Source organism: Maylandia zebra, linkage group LG9 (genome assembly GCF_041146795.1).
Source record: "Maylandia zebra isolate NMK-2024a linkage group LG9, Mzebra_GT3a, whole genome shotgun sequence".
In the NCBI taxonomy this organism is placed as follows: domain Eukaryota; kingdom Metazoa; phylum Chordata; class Actinopteri; order Cichliformes; family Cichlidae; genus Maylandia; species Maylandia zebra.
This window is the reverse complement of record NC_135175.1, coordinates 21,465,390-21,487,776: the sequence shown is the minus strand read 5'-3', so window position 1 is coordinate 21,487,776 and position 22,387 is coordinate 21,465,390. Positions and strand designations below refer to the sequence as shown.

The window sequence follows — 22,387 nt, the reverse complement described above, 5'->3', positions numbered from 1 at the left end:
ATACAGATATGTTATTAGGACTATGATTATTACAAGCAGTGATGTAGCAACATTGACAGCTGTATATGGTATAATAGTAACAGATGGATAAGCATATCTGTATTTATAAATGGCATGATAAGGAGGAGTAATGATATCTAAATGATGAAGTGCTTGCTATTACCTTACTAGTCTTATACCTAATAATGATACCTATATCTAACACACAGATTATTATAAAGTGCTGCCCAACTTTTCTATTCATGTTTCTAGCTTGTTTACTGTACATGCAAATGCAATGAAAACAGAAAAATGCAGTCACCTGCTGCAGGTTTTTCACAACCTAAACAGCTTGAATGCCAGTAATAATGCTTGAATTGACAAACTAGAGTTTAACGATCCGTCTCAATACAGCCCAGGGTCACAGTCAAACGCATCAGTCCAACACGCTGACACTAACCTTCAACAGCACAAGATTAACGCAAGCAAATTCACAGTAGCAGGTCCCCGATCCCTGTCAGTAGGCTGCGCAACATAATATCGCCTAATATTTACAATCTATGTTGATCTGAGAAAGGTGGGAGTCACGGAAAATTTTCACTGAAGACTTCAGTAAAGTTTCAAGTTAATCATCTTTTGGGAAGATGATCAGTGTCGTTCAATCGTATTTTCCTGTAACCACCACATTCTGCCTAACCCACAAAAACCAAGAGAAATCATTTTATTTACATGCACCATGCATCCACATCTATCACCTTAATAACTACTCTTTAAGCTGGTGCTAACACCTGATTAATCATCATGTTCCCTCTACATTCGAAGACTCTCACAGCACGTGAGACAAATGAATGGTTTAAACTCAAGTGAGAGATAATGCTTTGCTTGATTTCACTCATTACTGCAAAACAAATCAAAACAATCACAGCAAGATTAATTTATTGCATTACCTGTTAATCACAGCATGCTTTTGAAGACTATATGACGTCTGAGTGACTGACACCCAACTCGCCAGGAGCAGAGAAAGGAGGACGACTCTCCTCATTTTTTAAACTTCTCTCTCCATTTTCATGAAATATTACTTCCTGTTCACTGACAGTTTATTTTACACTCCCATGAAATACTGAGTTAATTTCATGACTTCATAACTGCTGTAGTCATTACTGTTGATGGTTGGGAAACTACATCCTTTTATATTTTTTCATATAATAATATTAAAACCATTATTTAGTAATAAAAGAGAACCAATATGAGCATCAGCAGGATAAGGAGTACTGTGCCATGGTTCTGGTTTCTTGTTGAATATTTCCTTTTTTGGGATTTAACTGATTTCCTTTCTTGTGTTGTTAAAAGTCTCATCTTTTTCCTCCTCTTCACCTTTTGTCAGTGTGTTAGTTCCTTCATTTTCCTTCGTTAATACCTCTTTGGGAATTGCTTTGATGATGCAGAAATACAATCTCATGTCTGTCAGGAAAGCTGGACTGGACTGAAAATGAGTGAAAAATCAGCCAAAGAAAAACTTTGAAACCACTTTAAACCACTTTATAAAATTACAAGAAAGTCTGACCCATTGGAAACAAATGATAAAGAAATGAGCCTTGAGACTATCGTGCAGTTAGGTCAATTGGGTCATTTTAATTCATTGCTAGGTGTTTGCTAGGTAACATGAAAACATCATTATATCTGATATACTACTGACAATGTATGAGTTCACACACACACACACACACACACACACACACACACACACACACACACACACACACACAGATTTTGTGTATTACAGTAACATTTACAGCATAGTAGATATACTGTAACGACACACCACTACAACCTCAGCACCTAAGGCCCCCAGAAACTCAAAGATCATTTGTTCATTCCTCACAAGTCATATGGTAATTAAAATGAGTCATTTTACTAATATCATAAAGGTATACAATTTAACAGGCAATTCTCTTAGTTTAAACTTCAAACGTATTACCAACCTGTTGTAATGCCCATTCTTTCTAGCTTACAGGCACCCCAGAAAATATTTAGTGAATTAGTACAACACCTGAGCTTGTAAAGCTCAACCAGGGTCACATCCAGACCCTTGATGATAACTTTAGCCAACAAATGCATTGGTTGAAAAGGTTAATTAGAGATGATAGTTTATAATACTGCACATATGTTGACTACCAAGTCACTGCTCTACATTTACCCACAAGTCCTGGCAGTACATACAAATAAAAAGTATACAAGATGCCTTTTTTTTTTTAAATAGGAAACAAATAAAAACATTGTCAACAATATTTTATATACTCCTGGTACTTTAATTAAAAACAGTTTTTGTATTTTGTTATTCGAAATAACATCTGGAAAGCATAAATGTACTTGGTGTAGCAAAAATGAAAACCGTCAGAGGCAGTCCATCCATCCAACGTTTGTTAACGTGAAATACTGATTTCTGTTTATCAATTATCTAGCAATAGCATGCATATAACCAGGGGTTAAAGTGGACTGGCACTTCCATTGATGAGTGATTAAATCCAGTAGGCAGATTAATGCATATTACTATTAAACGAGTTGATTTTTCATGTGCCTGGTGTTACATCCAGTGACAGCATGGAGACGTTTGCTCAGTGATGAGAAAATAATGTTGTCGCTGCTTTCACCATTTTCTGGTGGTACTTTAGCGGACAGCTAGTGGTACTGAAGAGAAGCGTGCATAAACGGAATAACGTTTTTTTTTAAGTGGCAGAAAATGTCAAATGCAACTTTTCAAACAGCACAACAAATACCAGCAAACACACAAATTGTTTGTGTGCTACTTGTTACAAAATGAGCTAAATTACAGCTGCTATATTTCACAGGGAGAAGAAAGAAAAATGTTAATGTGCGGCATTGATAGATGGAGAAAGATGTAAGAAAGACAGGAAAACAGAGGAAGATGAGAGATTATTTTCAAAGGTAAGGACTTCCCTGCAAGTTATGAACTGGAAATTTAAGGATATTTGCAAGTAATATCCTTAATCATTTTAGAGTTTTTAACTCAGATATTGGATCTACGTGATGTATTGCTGGATTACATTTTTGTGAAATATCTTGGGAAACCAACTGAATCAGTGTTATTCAAAGGTGGGTTAGTTTGGAGTACTGCATCAAAGTTTACAGCAATGCACTATGTTAGACTGGCTGCATCTAGGGTATTGTTACTAGGGTACATCAAGGTAGCGGACATTAACACTGTGTAATTATGTCTTCCAACAAACTGCCACATTGAAATGAACTTCTAATTAATTGCCTTGAGACAACTGCTGTTGTGATTTGGTATTATATATATATAAAACTGGATTGAACTGAATTAATCAAGCCATTAAAAGTGCATAAGGTACCAGTTTGATGCCACCATGTTGCCCCGCTATCTTGAGTTCTGCCTAACCTAGTTATGTATGTAGCTAAAGACCGGCTCAATATGTAGCATCTCAAAGGCGGAGGAAAAGAGAACTTGTGTTTTTATACATCTTAAATAGGGTCCTCCACAGTACAACGACGTTAGATCCACTTCAAAAACAGTTTCACTAATGTTAACTAACAGCAGCTAACATAGGCTAACAGCAGCTAACATAGGCTAACAGCAGCTAACAGCAGCACTTACTGACAGTAAAAGTTCAGCTCAACAACTCACTTCAGTTTTGCTGTTATCGAACAGAAGAGAGCTTCACTGACTCATATATGACTTCTTTCACAAAGTTTTCAGCCTCTTGCAGAGTAAACAGACGTTGACTGACAGCTTTGAACTTAGTTCATGTGAACTTAGCTGTGAACTTAGCTAGGATTATGCACTTGAACTGGGAGGCTTACAAAACAAAACTCACTCGACTGCAATCTGCAATCTACTTATATCTAGTATTGAGATTTTACACATTGCAGCTTTAAGGTGTTTATGCCATTGTTTATGTTTTATACTAGCTTTATATGGTCTATGAGTTAGAATACAGCTCATAAAACAACAACGTATAAGGAGTGAAAAGAAAAGATTTCTGCTCAAACTGATGACTTTATTTAGTTTAGTTACATGTAAATTTCCACCTAATTTTGTTACACAACTACAGTGTAAAATGTTGATTTGTACACGTTCAGTTTATACCAAGCACATTTTCCTTACAGATTAGGTATTCAAATAAATAAACCTTTGCTTTTATACATTTCTGTTTCATTTTACTCTGAATTATTGCTTTTTGTATATTGAGAGTGAAAATTTCATTTATTTTTTTCAGAGTGTATCTTTTTGAATTTAGTTAAATCCACAAAGAGCAGTAAATAGTAAAATAGTAGTGAATAGTGAGGAGCAGCACAGGTCAGCTGATCACAGCCTTACCCGGCCTTGACGTAATTCTTTTCTCCGGTCTGTCAAATCCTACTTTAACCCCTAAAACACACAAAACAAAACATCCGTTTCTCTTTCGAAAACAAAGACATCAATGCAGCACAGACGCTGAAGTGATTCACTATAGTCTGTCCATTCAAGCAGACCATCTGTGACAATATCTATCTTCTTTCTCTTTTCCTCAACTGAAAGAAGAAAGAGAGTAAGAAATGAGATTTCTTTGTTTAGTCACAGATGTGAAGCTTCGGCTGTAAAGGCATTGAGAGTAAATCTGAAGGACACGAGTTTAAAAAGAAAGTAAAGCTAACAAAAAAAAAAAAAAAATCCAAGACAGGCAATATGTAATTGCAAAAAGATAAATGACCGTTCAGCTTTTTTTCTTATGTAGAGCCATTGACAAGATCAAACATTCTTGGTGAAGTAAAAAGTGTTAATTTACTGTAAGAAGGGAGCTGGGGTGGAAAGAAACTTGGCTCAATTGCAAAAGTGTGATTTATATATAACCTTTTTGGACTTTGTAGATGATATTAAAAAAGTTTTATTGCTTATTTTTCTTGTCTTAGTTCATTGAAACAGCAGCAGCCCCTTCCTCTCCTTTGTGTTAGGATGCCTGGGTTTTTGAGTTTATTATATTATTTATCATTTCTAGTCTTTGGGTTTTTGTTAGAGTCATGTCTTATGGTTTGTCTCTGTGAAATCCTTAGTTGCTGTCTCCCCTGTCCGCTATATCCCCGTGTCCAGTCAGTGTCTGTGTCTGCCCTGGTCACACGTCTCTGTTCCCTCTGCCTGCATGTGAGTGTGTGTCTTTTGTTCAGTCTGTGTTATGTGTTTCCTGTTTTACTTTGAAGGTCTCTGTCTTATCTCAGTGTGTTCAGATTACGCGTCTTTGTCTCGTTAGTCCTGATTTGCCCCAGCTGTGTTTCCCTCCTGTTGTCCATTCCCTGATTGCTCCCTCTGTGTATTTAAGCCCTGTGTTTCAGTTTGTCATTGTTGCGATCTGCCTTTATCTTGCTGTGTGTTTAGTCTGTGTAGGTGTATTTTGTATTCTTAGTTTTTGTTACCCTTTTGAGTTCAGCATTAAAGCTGTTTTGAGTTACTTTCTGTCTCCGGAGTCTGCACACAGCTGTCACATAACACTTTGTGTCTGTACGTCGTCCAGAATAAAGGTTAAGCAGGGGTCTGAGCAGTTTTCTTCCAGACTGTGATCGAGTCTGTCCAGACTTTACATCTAGTCCTCGGCTTTGTCCATTCATTACATCTACAGTAACCTCAGTGAAGTTTTAACGTTAACATCAAGCGCTTTTTCAAATTCTATATGCACCATACATACACATTGCAGGTTCAACACAGAACACTAGTATTATGTGGAGACACTTCAATCAGAACAATGTCCTTCCACACAGCACGATGACGTAGTTGTTTAACAGTGCAGTTCACTGTGCAGCAAGCTCAGCATAGCTATAGGCTTTCTGTCCATTAGGTTGACAACACATCAGCTTAAAACCTCAATCAGACATGACGGGTATTATGACAGTGCTTATCAGCTCTCTCTGCTTCAGGCTGTGTGCACGCTCACATAAAAGGTGTCATTTGGCTCTCCTTCTGCACAAAATGGACCAATTGAAGGCTGCCTATTTTTGTCAAAGACACTATCAGAAAAACCGGTGATAGGGACAGATAAAGAATGGGATGTGAAAATATAATCGCAAAAGGCAACACAGATCCTGCAAATGAGTCAAGAGAGGTAATATATTTAGAGATGTAATATATTTATTTTAACCCTCGTGTGCTTGACATTTATTTCTTAACCGTCACTCTTTGACAGCTGCTACCTTATAGTTCTGACAACATATTTATATTTATACATGAGTGCATATCCTCGTGAGAGAGATGTTGAAAGCAATGTAATTTGTGGTCACATCCAAGTTAAATTTAATTATTCTTTAATTTAGTTTTCTCATCTTTACTCTTTTACCTGCAGTTCCAGCAGCATAAAATAGACTTGGTGGTAAATTACAATCAAATGTAAAAGAATTTATGCATTTATACATCTGCATAACCAACTGAATGCAGGTAAATTCTGTACAGTAAAACTTCACTCCACGACTTCCTTTGAGGTATTAAGCACAACTTAATAAGTTGCAAAATCGATTCCTTCAGAAAACCCTCACAGCACGTGATCAGGAATCAGGGAAAATGTGGTAGAAAAAGACAAATTTGAACAGAGTCTGAAATGAGATTTGCAGATTAGATTTTTTTAAGCTTTTCTCAGTGAAAGCCAAAATGAGACCTTTTATTTTTTTAATAACTTTCAGAATGTGATCCGTGATTTTACCACAGCCACACTCGATTACTGCAGTTCTTTATATGCCAGAGCGTGCCAGGCACGTTTATGACGATTGCAGTTAGTCCAAAATGCTGATACTCGTAAATGAAAAGATGAACCTATTAAACTTACCTTGGTATCGTTAAACTGGCTACCTGTACAGCTTAGGATTCATTTTAAAACCCTTGTAATTGCTTGCATCGGCTTGCCCCTGAGATGTTTGATATTTATGGTTTTATTCCGCTTATCAGAAGCTTGAGTCAGCTGAACACTTCCAAGCACCAAACCTCTACAGCTAATCGGTAAGCTTCACTAACAGTAGTCAACTTTTAAAATCTGTGCTAGTGGGTATCAGTTTAGCTCAGTGGGTGAGCAGACGACAGTATGCCGCATGTCTAGAGGCCTGGCTTTGACTCAACCTGCATGTCCTCCCGTTCTCTCTCTCTCTCTCCCCACTATCCTGTCTGTGTTCCCCGCTCCACTATTACATAAATAGGACTGTTTTAACATTAAAGTTGATAATCATGTGCTTTGGTTGATTTTAGGCTGACACGGTTAAATTCTTTTTGCATTTTAATAAAATGGATACATGCAAAACCTTTTGATATTTTATGGATTTGTCGTGTCAAAAATGATGAAATGAAGCTTTTTATGGGCCTCATGAATCAATATCCAATCCAATCTCCCCTGAGATGTTTGCTGCAGGCTTTCTGTTGGGCATCCAGTGACTGTCCTTGATATTTTAAAAGTCCATTTGTATGCAAGGAGAAAATTTTATCTTCAGTGTCTACCCAAAGGCTCAACTGTATGCAAATAACCTTTTAAATATGAAAATACTCACAGTTATAAAAGAATAAATAAATGTGTTAGCCCGTGACAGCACTGCTGAGTGAAGTCCTGCTATGGCATCTTTAGGCTTTTTGGCCACAAAGCAGTTATTTCCTTCATAAAGAAAATTACATACATTTAAATGACGGTTAGTTTTCTTCTTCTTGAGCTTGTTATTTTACGGAAGAGCACATAGAGAACATCTGTTATTCCTTCTTTTGTGCACTTGCACTGAATGTAATCGATTTACCTTTCTGATGGTCACTGAAGTAGCTGAAATAAGGCGGGCAGGTTATTGTAACCACCTCTCCGACCCGAGCTGAAGGCCAGCAGGCGATGATGTCCCACATGCCTTGGCACCCTGCCAGGTGAACATAATAACATCAACATGGCATCGCTCATATTGTAAGAGACACACGTGCAAGCACCAACACCACGATGACAAAATGAAATCATGTCCAACACTAAAGCCAAATTGAATAAGTTATTAATGGCAAGCAGCAGCTGCGTGTTATCACTCAGTTTCACTTTAGGGACTTAGTTACAAGTTTAGAGTTTTGTAAATGTCATAATATGGGTTAAAGAAAAACTCATTCATGGTGGTTTCATCTTCTATGCCTCCAGTCTTCAAGCAACAGATGAATTTTTATTTTTAAACATATTGATTTGTCACAATCAATATTTAATCAGCTTGACATTTATCTGAGATAATGGACTGCCTGAGAGTCTCAGTGGAAAGTTTATCAGAGACACTAATATGGAGTTAGGCCCCTACCTTAATAATAATTATTCTACAGATGAAACAATTTTGGGGGGAAAGATGGAGATTTTCATCCACAGTTGCTGCAGGTTTGCTGAGATCTGGTGACTGTGGATGCCGTTTGAGTCCAGTGAACTCACTGTCATATATATAAGAAATGATACTGAGTTTAAGATGATTCGAGCTTTGTGAGATGGTGATACGTGGTAAAATGGACCCATGCTTTCATGTTGTTTACATCAAATTCTGACTCTACAGGGTGGGCCATTTATATGGATACACCGCAATAAAATGGGAATGGTTGGTGATATTAAAGTCCTGTTTGTGGCACATTAGTATATGTGAGGGGGCAAACTCCTCAAGATGGGTGGTGACCATGGTGGCCATTTAGAAGTCGGCCATCTTGGATACAACTTTTGTTTTTTCAATAGGAAGAGGGCCATGTGACACACCAAACTTATTGGTAATGTCACAAGAAAAACAATGGTGACCCCCTTAGACTTTTATCTTTGGGGTCATCTGAAGGCAATTGTCTATGATGTGAAGATACGAGATGTGCAGCACCTGAAACTACGGATACTGGATGCCTGTGCTGGCATTTCTGCTGCGGTGTTGCTGTCAGTGTGTGAAGAGTGAGAGAAGAGGGTTGCACTGACAATCCAACACAATGGGCAGCACATTGAACACATTTTATAAGTGGTCAGAAACTTGTAAATAACTCATGAAAGAATAAAGTTACGTTGAAACCAAGCACACCATTGTTTTTCTTTGATCTATTATTATTTTGAACATATTTTTAATTGTTTTTATTTTAAGTATTTTAAATTCTTAATTCATTTTTATTATTTTATTTATAATTAGTTATTATTTTTTTATTAATCTAATAAAATCTAATAAAAAATACATATTTCTAAATAATAATTTTGGAAAACAAAAGTGAAAACCTAGCAGTCTGAAAGTGTTATTCAGCTGCACCTTTCAAATACATGACTTACTTGACAACACCCGAGTTAACCCCAGGAAATGATGACGTGAGCAATGCAAAGCAAACAAACAGCTTCATTATGACATATTGTGCAATCACCATATTGTCCTTTAATAAAATGTTTATACTTGATTAATGCTACAAGCTAAAATCTACTTTCGATCAAAATGTTTTAATGTCCAAAATATTATAAGAAAACCAAGGAACTGCTGAAGGATCCCTTGATGTATTATGTTGCACCGCCATAGTCTGTAAGCTTATGGTTCCCCACAAACACTCATGTTAACTCAGTTACTCAGGATGTGACCCCTGACTGCCACTTCAACTATGTTCTGGTTGAGGAAGTAGATAAGAAAGTAGAAAAATAAGGGCCATTACAGCAATAAAGAACGCTGTTTCCACTGTTACCTTAACGCAGCATGCCGTATGTACAGCACGTGTAGTGATTTTTTATTAAAATGAAAGGAAATGGAGATAGTGCCAACAACGTTTAACATCAATATTTCACTGCGTTCCTAAAGTCACAGGAAGGACGGCCAAGCAGATATCTCAGTGGGCCAAAAAGAGAAGCATACATTACATTTTGAATCTAAATTGGTGTCTGAGTTAAAAGGCATTGGTGTAGTTTTAGCTACTTTAACAGGATAAAAGTGTACTACTGTTATGCATGTGGCTTACTGCTGTGCCTCCTTGTTTGTGTCTCCTGCTGTTTGTCTGTCATTGTGTTACATGTTTCTATTTCAGTCTCTTCCTGTTTTATTTTGAAAGTTATTTTCCCTCTCGTGTCTGAATGTGGCTGTTATGTCCTGAAGAAATGTATTTCTGAAATATACATTCACACACTGTCTGACCTCACCTTACTATATATTTACCAACTATGCCTCCCTTTTTCTTTAAGTAGCCTTTTGCACACCCTAAAGAGCTGGAGAGACTACATATGTTTTCCATAATGACCTGAAGTGACGTTCCCAGAGGTGCTATTTTCACAGCGCTCTTTCTCCAGCTGGATCTCGTTCACCACGTCGCACATCTGCACTGACAGCACCTACGGATGAAACAGAAAGCACATTTAAGTTTCAGGAGTGAAAAAATGCCTCTATTGTCCTGCAACAGAAAGAACTTCTATTTAGCAAGGCGCACACAAGAACACCAGAAAATATGAGTTTGCAGTTACATTAGTAAACATTTTCTCGTCACCGTCACCAGCTTTTCATGCTATATTTTATTAGACTGAACTAATGACTAATAATACGCTAAGTAGAAAGAAATGTTCTCAAACTGAGCCTTTTTTCCAGGGAAATAGATTTTCTTGTGCAAATAAATTAGGGAGAGGAGAAGGGAGCCACTGAGTAATCTGCTGTGACTGTTCATCTGTGTCAACACACGCTGAAAAATGCAGGATGACGGCTGCTAGTGGAGAGCCGGTGGGTCAATGAAAATGTGTAAGACGAGCAGTGAGGAGCTTGAGAAGGTCACTGGAGATGAGGAGAGAAAAGTCGGCGTGAAGCAGAGCGTATTCATGAACTCCTAGTGAAGAGCTTCAGTGTGCACCTTGCTAACCAAGCGGCAACGCTCAAAGCAGCAAAGGTCACAGTGAGGAGGGCTAAAGCACAAAGATGCATTTACGCTTGTTCGACTCATCCTCTCTATAAGTGGTTCTTCATGAGTCCCGGCCACCTTTGAGCTGTCAAACATCAAATGATCCTCATCAATCATCCAGAAATGTCCTACTTAGTGCAGGGTTGAGTTCCCAAATGATATTACGCTGCTGTAAACAGCAGTCAGCGATGCAATGCGCACCCCGGGCGAGAGAAACACCTCAAACCATCACAAATGAAAAAGGACACGTCTCATGTTAGTAGTTTAATGAGGCATGGGATAGTCAGAGGTTCATCTGTTAAACAAGGGATCCTCTCGCAGCACGAACACTGATATATCAGTGTTACATTATCATACGCTGATATGAGCCCAATATTCGTCTTAACTGCCACAGGTCAAACACCAAATGAGGTGACATTTACACATGCTATTAATGTCCCGCTTTATCAGCTGTCATAAAACAGTGATGAGAGGACCTACAAGCAGAACACAGAGGCAGGTGGGAGACACAAAACAAAAACAGAAGCACAAAAGCACAGTCACACTAGATTAAAAATAGAACACTAACCCGCGTGATTAGTGAAAATTGACGGCTTTCCAGTGACCTAATTGAACTACAAGGAGATGGGGTGATTAACTGGTCGCTCATAGGTTAAGCATGCAATACCCTCAACCTCTAGATGATCACTTTCGATGTCAAGGTGATTGCTCAAGACACCTGGTGGGAAGCAACCTGTCTCCAAACAATCATCGTCTGACTTGGACTGACTGCAATCACTCTTCATTAGTGAAGCTTTGCAAACAATTGCCATCTAATTTATAAACATAGATTTCTATGACATTACAATCAGTCTGAGTGTGTCTGCTGTGATCAGTGCAACTTGTCTGCAACGTGTTTCTTTGCGATAGGAGACTTGACCTAACTGGTTGCCAGTGTTATATTCCTGTTTAAAACTGAGGTTACTCAGTAAGCAGTATCAAAAACAAGCAGTATCACATGCACTCAGGACCATAACATCAACAGGGAGCCCCCCAGTGCTACCCCTGTGTCCTAGTAGACACGCCTACAGTTATTGCATTCACAAAATGTTCAGAAAACCTGACCTCTCACCTTGACCTTGAGGTCGAGGTCACTGAGATTCGAGTTCGGCTGAGATTTTTAGCAGGTATATCTATGAAATCGAGTTGTCCAGCTGCCCGACAGGGTAACAACAATACCCCATCAGCCTTTTTTAGTAGTAAAAATCTATTCAAGTTTAACGTTTAAGCGACACCTACTTTTACTTTTAGTTAAAGTTCAAATAGTAGAATCCAAGTGGGATCCAGCTTTGGGAACAACAAATTAGTGCAGCCTCAATGCTTCTGGCAGCAACAGAGTTAGTTCAAAAATAACTCCCCACTCATTATATTAGACTTAGATTAAAATATTATGAAGAGCAGTAAATTATTCTTGAATGAGATCAGGAAGGCTGGAGTGCTTTACTTCACAACTCTGTTTTTATTCATGCATAAATAACGCTTACAGGAGCACTTACAGGATTTTTTTTTTTAGATTCGGGTGGCACAGGGGGATCCAGCAATGAGTAAGGGGGTGGGGGGTTGTTTCTACCAGATGTTGACCAGCTGACCATTCGCTGAGTTACAATGATGGTAACGAGCACAGACCTCCTGCCTCCATACATTAGGAGAGCAGTAATTAATAGCAGGTGCCCTGATGCACAAGCTCTAACAGCGATTTAACCGGATAAGAAATAATCTGTTTTCAACAGTAAATATATTAAATTTTAACAGAGTGGTAGGACTAGCGAGACCTCTTTATCCCCTGTGTAGCTTCCACACATTGTTGCATTTTGTTCCAGGGGCCTCCCTTCGGCCCCACCTTTGACACTTTGATGAAAACTATATATAACTGATGAGGATGTCTGTGAATCTAGGAACCCACCTTTGTTGTCACAGCTTTGCTAACCTAACATAAAGATAATTAAAAGATGCCCCCAGTGACTGACCTGCAAACAATGATTGATCAAACACAAGAAAAGCTGTCAGAAGAAGCTACTTCTGGTTGCTCCCATATGCTGTGGAATCACCACAGTGGGTTTGATTTTGTTTGACATGGTAGTTTGTACACCAGTTACCCTTCCAGTCATTCCCCAAGATCAAACTGTTTAACGGTCGGCAATCAGAAGAATGACATTTAAAAAATTACTTGGGATTGCTTTTTGTTCTGCCAGGGCTATGGTTCCAGACTGAGTCCTTCCTTCTTGGATATTGATAATTCAAACATTGTAAAGTATAATAAGATGGCTTTCCTTTAAAAAGTTAGCAAAATAAACAATTTTAATGATGAAGTTCAGTGCACGGTACGAACCATGTAAAATCTCGCTGTAATTTGCCTGTCTACACTGCACTGCCTTCCCTGAGTGTTACTCATTGCCTCGCTTGCTCTCTTGAAGGTCATCCTGACACTCTCATAATCCACACAGCTTTGGGATGAGAGTCTTTGCCTGTGACTGATTACAGCAGAAAGTCCAACATATCCTCAGGAAATGGTAGCAGCACTGCTTGAAAAGAAAGAAAACTGCTAACTCTCATGTTGGGCAGACCTTTCAGTAACCCTGTTTTTCATTAGAATGATGTTGATTGTAAGACAATGTAAAAATGAAGCACTTTAGAGATGATCTGGGTCCAGAAACCTCTCTGAGTGGAAAATGCTATCCTCATAGTGAGTTTACATTGCAGACTACAAGTTCCTCCAGTCCGTGACAGAAAGTTTTATTATGTGCACGAGTGATTTAACATCTCCACTGCAATTATAATGTCAAGTACAGTGACGGTTACATTAGTCACTAAAAGCTCCTTTAAAAAAAATCATTACACCATTGAGAATATTTGTTTGCTATCAGTATAGTGTTATTAAATGTGTGCAAAATGGTGTAGTAATGATATCACTGTAATAGGGTTCACCAATGCACTAAATGTACTGATAAAAACATTATATTTACTTTGGCAGATGCAGATTAAAGCTGATTTGCATCTGTAGTCGCCAAATGTTGGACAACCCCACAGCAGTCTGATTACCCAGCGTCAAATATTCACTCACTGGCCACTTTAGTTATACCTTACTTGTATTGTGTTGGGCTACTTCATGGCTGACTGAATATGTGACAGAAACATCAGAGATTAGGTTCACAGTGACATGATAGTGTCATGCAGTTGCTGCAGATTTGAGCAATTTTAGCACCACGAACTAACCGTTTGAGCCACTGTTTTGAGTTTGTAGCTGACAGGAGTAGACCTTGGTGTGGTCTTCTGTTCCCAGAGCCCATCTGCTTCAAGGTTTACCATGTTGTGCATTCAGATATGCTCTTCTGCATACCTTAGTTTTAACATGTGATAATTTAAGTTACTGTTGCCTTCCTATCAGCTCAAATTCTCCTCAACTTGGCATTTTCACCCATAGAACTGGGTGTTTGATGTTTGATAGTTGTACAGATCTCTGTAAACCCTAGAGATGGTTGTGTGAGAGAATTCGAGTAGATCAGCAGTTTCTGCAATACTCAGACCGACACCAACAACCATGCCAAAGTGACTTAAATCACCTTTCTTGCACATTCTGATACTCAGCTTGAACCTCAGCAGGTCATTCTGAGCATCCCTACAAGCCTAAATGGTTTGAGTTGCTGCCTTGTGATTGGTTATTTAGTGTGTTAAGCAGCTAACCTACTGCAGAATTTAGCAGCCAAACAAATAGTAAATTGTCTGGTACTTATAGAGTGCCTTTCTACTCTGAGTCTGCAGAAGATGTTTTTACCAAAAGATTCATTCACCCATTCATACAGCACTGTATTCTATGCCTTTAAGCACTTCAGTCACATGGATCTCACACTGTCTAATGGATCCATCAAGAGTCAAGTGAAATTCAGTGTCTTGCCCAAGGGCACTTTGAAATTTTGGAGGACCTGAAGATCAAGCCACCAACCTTCTGTATAGAAAGTGACCAGCTCTACCTCCGGAGTCCCAGCTGTCCTATCAGGTACTTCATCGTGGGGACCAAAAATAGAGAGCAAAAAGCAGTTTTATGTCCTAATGTCTTAGAAAAATCCCTCCGAGTAATTAACTATGTGTGAAAATCTAAATTTCTTTGACTTGTAATCTACTGTCAGGTGTTTTCTGATTACTTGGCGTCTGGTGTCTTTTGTATGGCCACTGTTTCAGGACTTCGGGTCGATGTCTGTCAACTGTGATTGGTCAATAGAAATCAGACTACGAAATAAAATGTAAAAAACAGGACAATAAATTGTGTCCCTTTCATACAGACTCTATTAACATGCAAATATTTGCTTATAGAGATTAATGTACTTATATTTTGTATTTCACGTTTGTTCTGCTGCCCCCTACTGGCAGGGTTTAACCAAAGGACTTAAAGCAAGAGACTCAATAAGTTTAAATAATTAAACTTTATCTGTTTGTGTTTTCAACTCTAGTGATTATGCATGCTGACTCCCCACAGTATAACAGGGCCATCCTGAATCTCATTAACACTCTCATTATCTTTACAATGACAAATCTGCATTTAAATTCTTTTTTTTATGTTTATTTGAATAAATTGCATTTTCTAAAAACAATAATAATAATAAAAAGATCTGGGTAACAGCCAACAATTTAAAAAATGTCAATGATAATTAAAGTTGCTTCGTGTCTTGCAGCTTTTGCAAAATGTAACTCATTTTGAATGTGACGTTTCCCAAAAGCCACTAATGCTGCATAAACAGAAGAAAAACTGAAACAAAGTCCCTCATCAGGGAAGAAAACAGACATAGCAGTGGAATGTGAGCATGGCTTTCTACTGTAGGCTGCTGGGATCAAGCTTTCTCTATTGCATGGAGGTAGTTTATTAGTTCACATAATCCTGTATATTGTGAATAGAGCCAGAGCACACAAAGAGGTAGACCAATGATAAAACAGTCATCAGAGTTCACAGCAAGGGATTCATACAGCTGGAGTGATACAGGAGGGGAGGAGATGCGACAGTGATCTATAACTGGGCTCAAAAAGGAGGAGACAAAAACTAAGTGCTTGCCGCTTGAGATACTGGAAACCTACTAATACCAAGCACTTAGACAGCCACCTATGGAGATGACTGTATTGAGGAATGAATCAAAATGTCAGCGCCAAACTACGCAAAATTGTACAGATGATAAGTGGACCTCATCAAAGACTTAGCTACAAGCACATATACACACAGAACACGTATGCACGTTGTCTCAGGGTGGAAAACGTTGAATAAATACCTGCAGGATTTAAAGTTTTGGTTGCGTAGACCTCATCGTGAGCAGTGCAAGGAAGTATTTAGTGATTGTTGTTATTCAAAGTGGCTCCCAGTCTGGCATTGTTTGAGATAACGATCAAATTCTAAAAAGGAGGAAGAGCTGACAGAAGAATGAAAGGTGAAACTCGTGTCTGACATTGTGGACTAATATGTTTTTCCCAATTCTACACTTCACTGAACAAAACAAAAACGAGCAGCATCTACATAATGGTTGCCTGTTGTTAAAAATCTGACAAAAAACGAAGGCTTGAACACCGTGCAAGCCAAACAAACAAAAGCACAGGACACGTCTGACACGACTTGAGCAGTATTTTGAATTGCTCTCAGTTACTGAGAACAATGTGCTTATGCATGGTCTTCAAAGAGCTTGAGTGATTATCATGTTGTTTCTGAATGATCAAACATCAGGCTGTGGATTTATGTGGTTCCAATTATGCAGTGCCGTTTCCAGTTGCCAGTACAAGTGCCAAAATTAGCTGACGGAGTAGCTGCTGCCACATATCTGTAACCAATAACCCAAAGCAGCTCTGCTTTAACACAACTTGTTGCTCTATGATCAGTTCAGAGTGAGCTTTCATCAATTGTGCGGTATTTGTGAAATACAATCTCTGATAAATAAAGCTAAAATTTTGGAATATTTCACATCAGTCTTTCACAGCGCAGTTTTCTCCATGTACATCCTAATGGGCCAAACGTCTGTTTGTCTGTTTGTTTGTTTGTTGGTCCACAAACTCCTCCAACACAATCAGGAGCTGAACAACCAAACTTGACACACAGGTACCTCTCCGGCCACAGAAGGTTCTTATCAATATTACATATATGATGTAATCCTGTTGCCTAGCAACCACCTACCAATGGGCTCAAATGAATAACTTTTAATGTCCGTGCACCTATAACATCCCGAAAAATCATTGTTTTATTTTACATCCAGCACAGCAACATCTAATTTATATGCACAAAACTATGACATGACATATTATGATGCCACTGTGTTGCCATAAGAGGCTACATAATGGACAACACAATAGTAGACTACAGCCAGATTTATATAATAGAGCAGGCTTTGAGTGTTGCAGGGATTAATTTTTATACAATAGGCCTCATATTTATCTTTTACTTATTTATATAAATAAGATTTACAACCCCTGTTTTTTCAATGTGATTAAGTATTACAGTTTGCCAACAGCATGAAGAGACCAAACAATACCGTAATATCTGCACGTGCTAGTATTTAAAAAAGATCATATTACATGCACGTTTAGAAATATAGGCCTGCTTTGAACTGCATTCTTGTGGCCTTCTGCTTCCTTAGACAACTGTTTTTGTTTGCACACCGTTATTTCTGAAGCATTCTTTATGCTTATCCTTTGAAAGTAATCCTATAATGCTACAGATATTTTCATTTCTATTTTTACGCAGTCAAAGTTTGGAAATGCTGACTTACTGTGTGACTGCAGAGAGAGTGGAAACATCTCTAAACTTTAAGAGCCCGTGGTGGAAGAAGTATTCAGTGCCTTCACTTGCTTACTTTAAGAAGCAATATGATACTACTGTTGAAATACTCCACGAGTAAAAGTGTTTTACTATCTTCCATGATGTTTTAGGGGTAATATAACTGATTCATTAATGCGTTTGCTGAATTTTACTGCTGCAGAAATTTAAGGTTGAGCTATTTTGAACTTCATAAACTGTCGGACGGTTTAATCTGCACCATGTGTTTGTAGGATCAGAGCCCTGTGAGAACTATGCATCTCAAAGTCCTGTTTTCTGCATTTTCTAGCTTTATTTTACATTTATAACCTGCTAATATTTAAAAAGAATTGTCAGCCAACAAAGGAACACTATATCCTTCAGCCTGATTTAATTTTAAAATCTCCAAATTTGGCGATTTGCGGTTTGCCTCGACGTGAGAGGAGGAATATGATAGTTTTAATATGCCACTAAAGCTTATGGACAAATACATAATATTAATATTTGTCTCTGAGATGGAGTAGAGATTTAAATTATCATAAAATTCAAAACAGCACCTGAGTAAATGTACTTAGTTACATTCAGCCACTGGTACAGACACATAAGGATATTAAGGCAGAGAATATATTTGCTTTTTTTTTACACACTTGAACCAAAACAGAAAAGTCATTTTCACGCATCGGAACGGAAACTGTTTGAAGAAATAAAATACGTTTGTGCTGCACCTCCCACACCACCCCACAGCGTAAATGGGTTTCTGTGATTATTTGGAAGAAAAGTTCCTTAAGGTTTTTCTCGACTGGTTTCATATTCAGAGAGAGACGAGGAAGAGAAATCATTATTGCCCCCATCCTCACCTCCCACCACCACCTCTCATCCCTGTCCCTGCTCTTCTCCTTCTCCCATCTGCATTCGGTTAAATCAATAACAGCAACATCCAGCCACTAACATACCCTTTTTAACCACTTTCTTCACTTCACTCAGCACCACAACTCCTTATTGGACATATTCATATTGATGAAACATGTCACGGTGTGTTATTATAAAGCAGCCATCTAAGGACTTAGGGGGAAAAAAAGAGACAAATATACGGCATATGAGCCAATAAAGTATGTCAACTAATCACACATCTGGCTAAGCTAAAACGTCAGGCTGAGCCTGATATCAAAGAGTCATGAGAGGTGAGCGGGGAGAAATTCTCACACAGGCAAATACAGTAGATGTTCACAGTGTAGTCTGCCTGATAAGAGCTTCTGTGGAAAGCATTGAGGAAGCCGTGCTTCAGGGACAGATGACTCAGATCAGCACAAAATTATAACTATTAGTAGATATTTGTCTATTTCTTTTCTCTCCCACATGTCTGAAAATTGTAACAAAAAGCCTCTTCAGTTCGCTGAAACTACAGGTTCCTGACAGAGATTAGATGAATAACGAGCAAACCTCTGCCCTCAGTTACTGAAATGCAGTGAGAGCCCTCTTCACATTCCAAATATTCTCAAATATTGACTGTTGTGAACCGGTGCTATTGTGTAGTAAAAAAAAATAAAACTGAAGTGAAATTGACATAACATTTCTGAAAAATGAGGCAAAACCTGACGGCGCTTCGGTTTGTTGCTCACAAAAGGACCGAAAGGTACAACCGAGCAGACCAGCAGAGACTCATGCCTCACTCCTGCTTACGTCTACAGTGAGTGTAATTTTAAGGAGATGCGGGAAAGCCTATGCATCCATCACTCACAGTGCAGGCTTAGAAAAACTCCCTGCAGAAACACTGAGTGCCACTAAAAGGTGACTTATTGCCAGGTGGCAATGCTCAAAGGCTTTCTATGTAATTATATAAACCTAGAGAGACTACAACTATTTACTAGAGTAGTAAAAATAGAGCCTAGGTAAATTACTCCACTCATCCACCTGGGAGAATGGATGAAAATAGTGGGGAGCCCTGTATGAGGTGTCCACTTGTATACAATAAATCAAACAGGCGGAGGAACAAAGTAAAAAGCAGCCAGGCTGGTGGATTTCACACACAAAGGTTTCTGATCTGAACCACTATCATGTGCGATCTTTAAGAATTTAGAGGACTTTTTATTTTACTACACTCACGGTTTTTTTTTTTTAAAAAAGCCAACTGTTCACGTTGCCAGCTACTGAAATTACCCAACCACACATATATTGCTGGGTGAAAGCAGCCTAGTTTATCTTTCTAAAGCCAGATGTCTTACGAGGAGATGAACAGGAAATATCATAGAGCAGGAAAAGTAAAATAGAAGTAAAAGGGTTTTTGTTTTATTACATTAAACACACTCGAAAATGTTTTTTAAGAGTCCAACAGCGGATTTAATCTAATATGCCTGTAGTAAAAGTATAAATTAATGGTTTCAGTATGAAGAGAGACAGAGACTTACTTTTGGCAGGTATCCGCACAACACCAGAAGGAGCAGCTGTGCAGAATCCATCCTGTCCTTAGATTTTTTTTTATTCTCTTTGGGTAAAAAAAACCCCTCCTTTGGAGACTGGTTTAGGTGTTTGAGGAGAAGTGAGTGCGTATGTTTACGCGTGTTTAGGTGTGTGAGGTAAACCGCCTACGCTCCATCGGATTGCGCTTTTCTGTGTGCGCTCCTCCGGCAGGAGAGCTGCGTCTGCTTCCCTGTACCCGCCCCCTCTCCCATTCACAACTCCACGCCGCCTGTCACGTCCCTGAAGACTGCTGACAAGTCTGTCAGGCTGGTTAATTGTGAACACAATGCATGCTTTTGTAGACAAACACGCCGATTCTCCACAGCGGGGCTAGTGGCAACACACACTGGGGAATAAACCCTGCAAGTGTGGGTTGGTGTTTTCCTGCAGATTTTCTGAAGTATTGTGTTGCATGTGTTAGAACCATAGATGATTGCATTATTCAAAGAGTCAAAACATTGATTATGGAGAGACTGAGAATATTACAATCCGAAATAAACATGACATACAATTTTATATGTTTCTCCCAGAAACATGAAATATTTACCAAGCTGACTCACTAAATATTTGTCGTGCGTATTGTTTTCGTGCTTAGTGTTTTCTTCTTCGAGTGCGTCACTACTTTGCATTTCACTACCATCAAATGTATATCAAGAGGGGGCTGTGAAACTAACTGCAAGGAAGCATGGATGGATGGATGCTTGTATACAGTACGACACAGAGAAAGTCACTGCGAAGACATCCATTGGTTTGTAGATTAGAGGTTCTGACGCCTGGTTTAAGCACTTTCATCTTTTGCAGCTGGATGTTTGGACAGGAGCAGTGAAGTGTTGAGTTATAAGCTAAGAAAAGCTAGCTTGGTTATCAGAGCCCATCCATCTGTATTGCTGTAGCATTCAGACAACACCTGCTAACTCTGCTAACTTTTAAATAAAATATTGCTAGACTTTCACTTTGTGTAGCTAGCACTGTTGATTTACAGCAATAAGGTCCTGGGCTGGAACCGCTATGCATGTTGGGTAAGTTTGTGAGTTTGATTTTTAAGGTAATTAGCATTTAGCTTTTAAATATAGAAATAACATGTGCTTACTTGTCTATTAACTGTCTGTTGGTGTGAATGGTTTGCTGTCCCTGTCATGGTAGTTATGAAATTATTTTATAACTCAGTAAAGAAATATTAAGAGCATCAATTTGTCCTTCACTTTATGAGAAACATAAAATGGTCACATCTTGTTAGTTCTTTTTCTAACTTTTGCTAAAATTACGGGATACTGCGCTTAAATGTAAACCAGGAGGAATTTGTTTCGGTGTCACAGTGTAATAAAATAGTGACACAGAAATAAAATATAGAATAGTATATGCAATACATACATAGCCATATAAATATTAGTATAAGTGCACACAATAGGAATATATACCAACTGCCTACAGATATTATTAGGATACAAATCAGAATTTGAAAAATATGTAAATGTTATGAGCAAGAAGGGAGCAAATGCAATATGTAGGTGGATCATGATGTGCAAAATGCTTATATTCAGTCCAGTGTGCAAAGCTATTATAGCCTGTATAGGTAAGTGCCTTATTGTAACACATTAATCGAGTAGTGATCGAAGTAAGGGGGCGTAGTAAAGTAGTCCGACAGCCTGGGGAAAGACAGAAGATATAAATAAGTAAAGCTTTCAGACAAATGTAGGTTGCGCTATATTAACAATATTTTTTATCGCTGAGATAGAGCAGTGATGATATTCAATGATATGAAATGGAAATGTATCTTAAACTTTTACTGAAGCTCAGTATGAGTCATCTGAGTTAAACTGCACCACTTGTCATTTTTGATTAAAAATATATATAACATTGTCAATGTAGGCCCCTTTATATTATTCAAATTATATTGTAATGACACCAGTCGCATAAATGACATTAGCTAGCTGTTGTTTACAAGCTAACGTTTTACATTTGGCTAACAGTCTTGTTTTTATGTGACTATAGTCTCTCAGCCTCAGACAGATCACAGACATCTTAATTTCCTCTAGTAAAAGTAAAAACAAATGAGGCAAAATGAAGATTTTCTCCTATATCTAAGTTGAGCAATGATAAGGTCTGTAGCTGCTAGGCAACAGAAGCGGCGCATCGTAGGCTAGACCATCCCATTTAACCGCTCACTTCGGCTCCTCGTGATAGGCCACGTCCTTCGAAGGATGCTTAGGGCACACTTAATGTGATAGCTCTGTGATGGATTGGACCTGTCCAGGGTGTACCCTGCAAGTAACTGCCAATGATAGTTG

General features: G+C 38.5%; 1 protein-coding gene across 1 annotated transcript in view; it reads right to left on the bottom strand.

The window, feature by feature from the left end:
• Window positions 1–20,246, bottom strand: part of vipr1b (vasoactive intestinal peptide receptor 1b) — a 54,057-nt gene extending 33,811 nt beyond the window's left edge. The window contains exons 1-3 of the mRNA XM_004546732.5: window positions 20,048–20,246; window positions 10,199–10,289; window positions 7,750–7,860 (exon numbers count right to left, since the gene is read on the bottom strand). Of these exons, the coding sequence (XP_004546789.1) occupies window positions 7,750–7,860; window positions 10,199–10,289; window positions 20,048–20,098 (253 nt within the window). The 5' untranslated portion in view covers window positions 20,099–20,246. The remainder of the gene's footprint in view (window positions 1–7,749; window positions 7,861–10,198; window positions 10,290–20,047) is intronic.
• Between the last annotated feature and the right edge of the window lie 2,141 nt (window positions 20,247–22,387).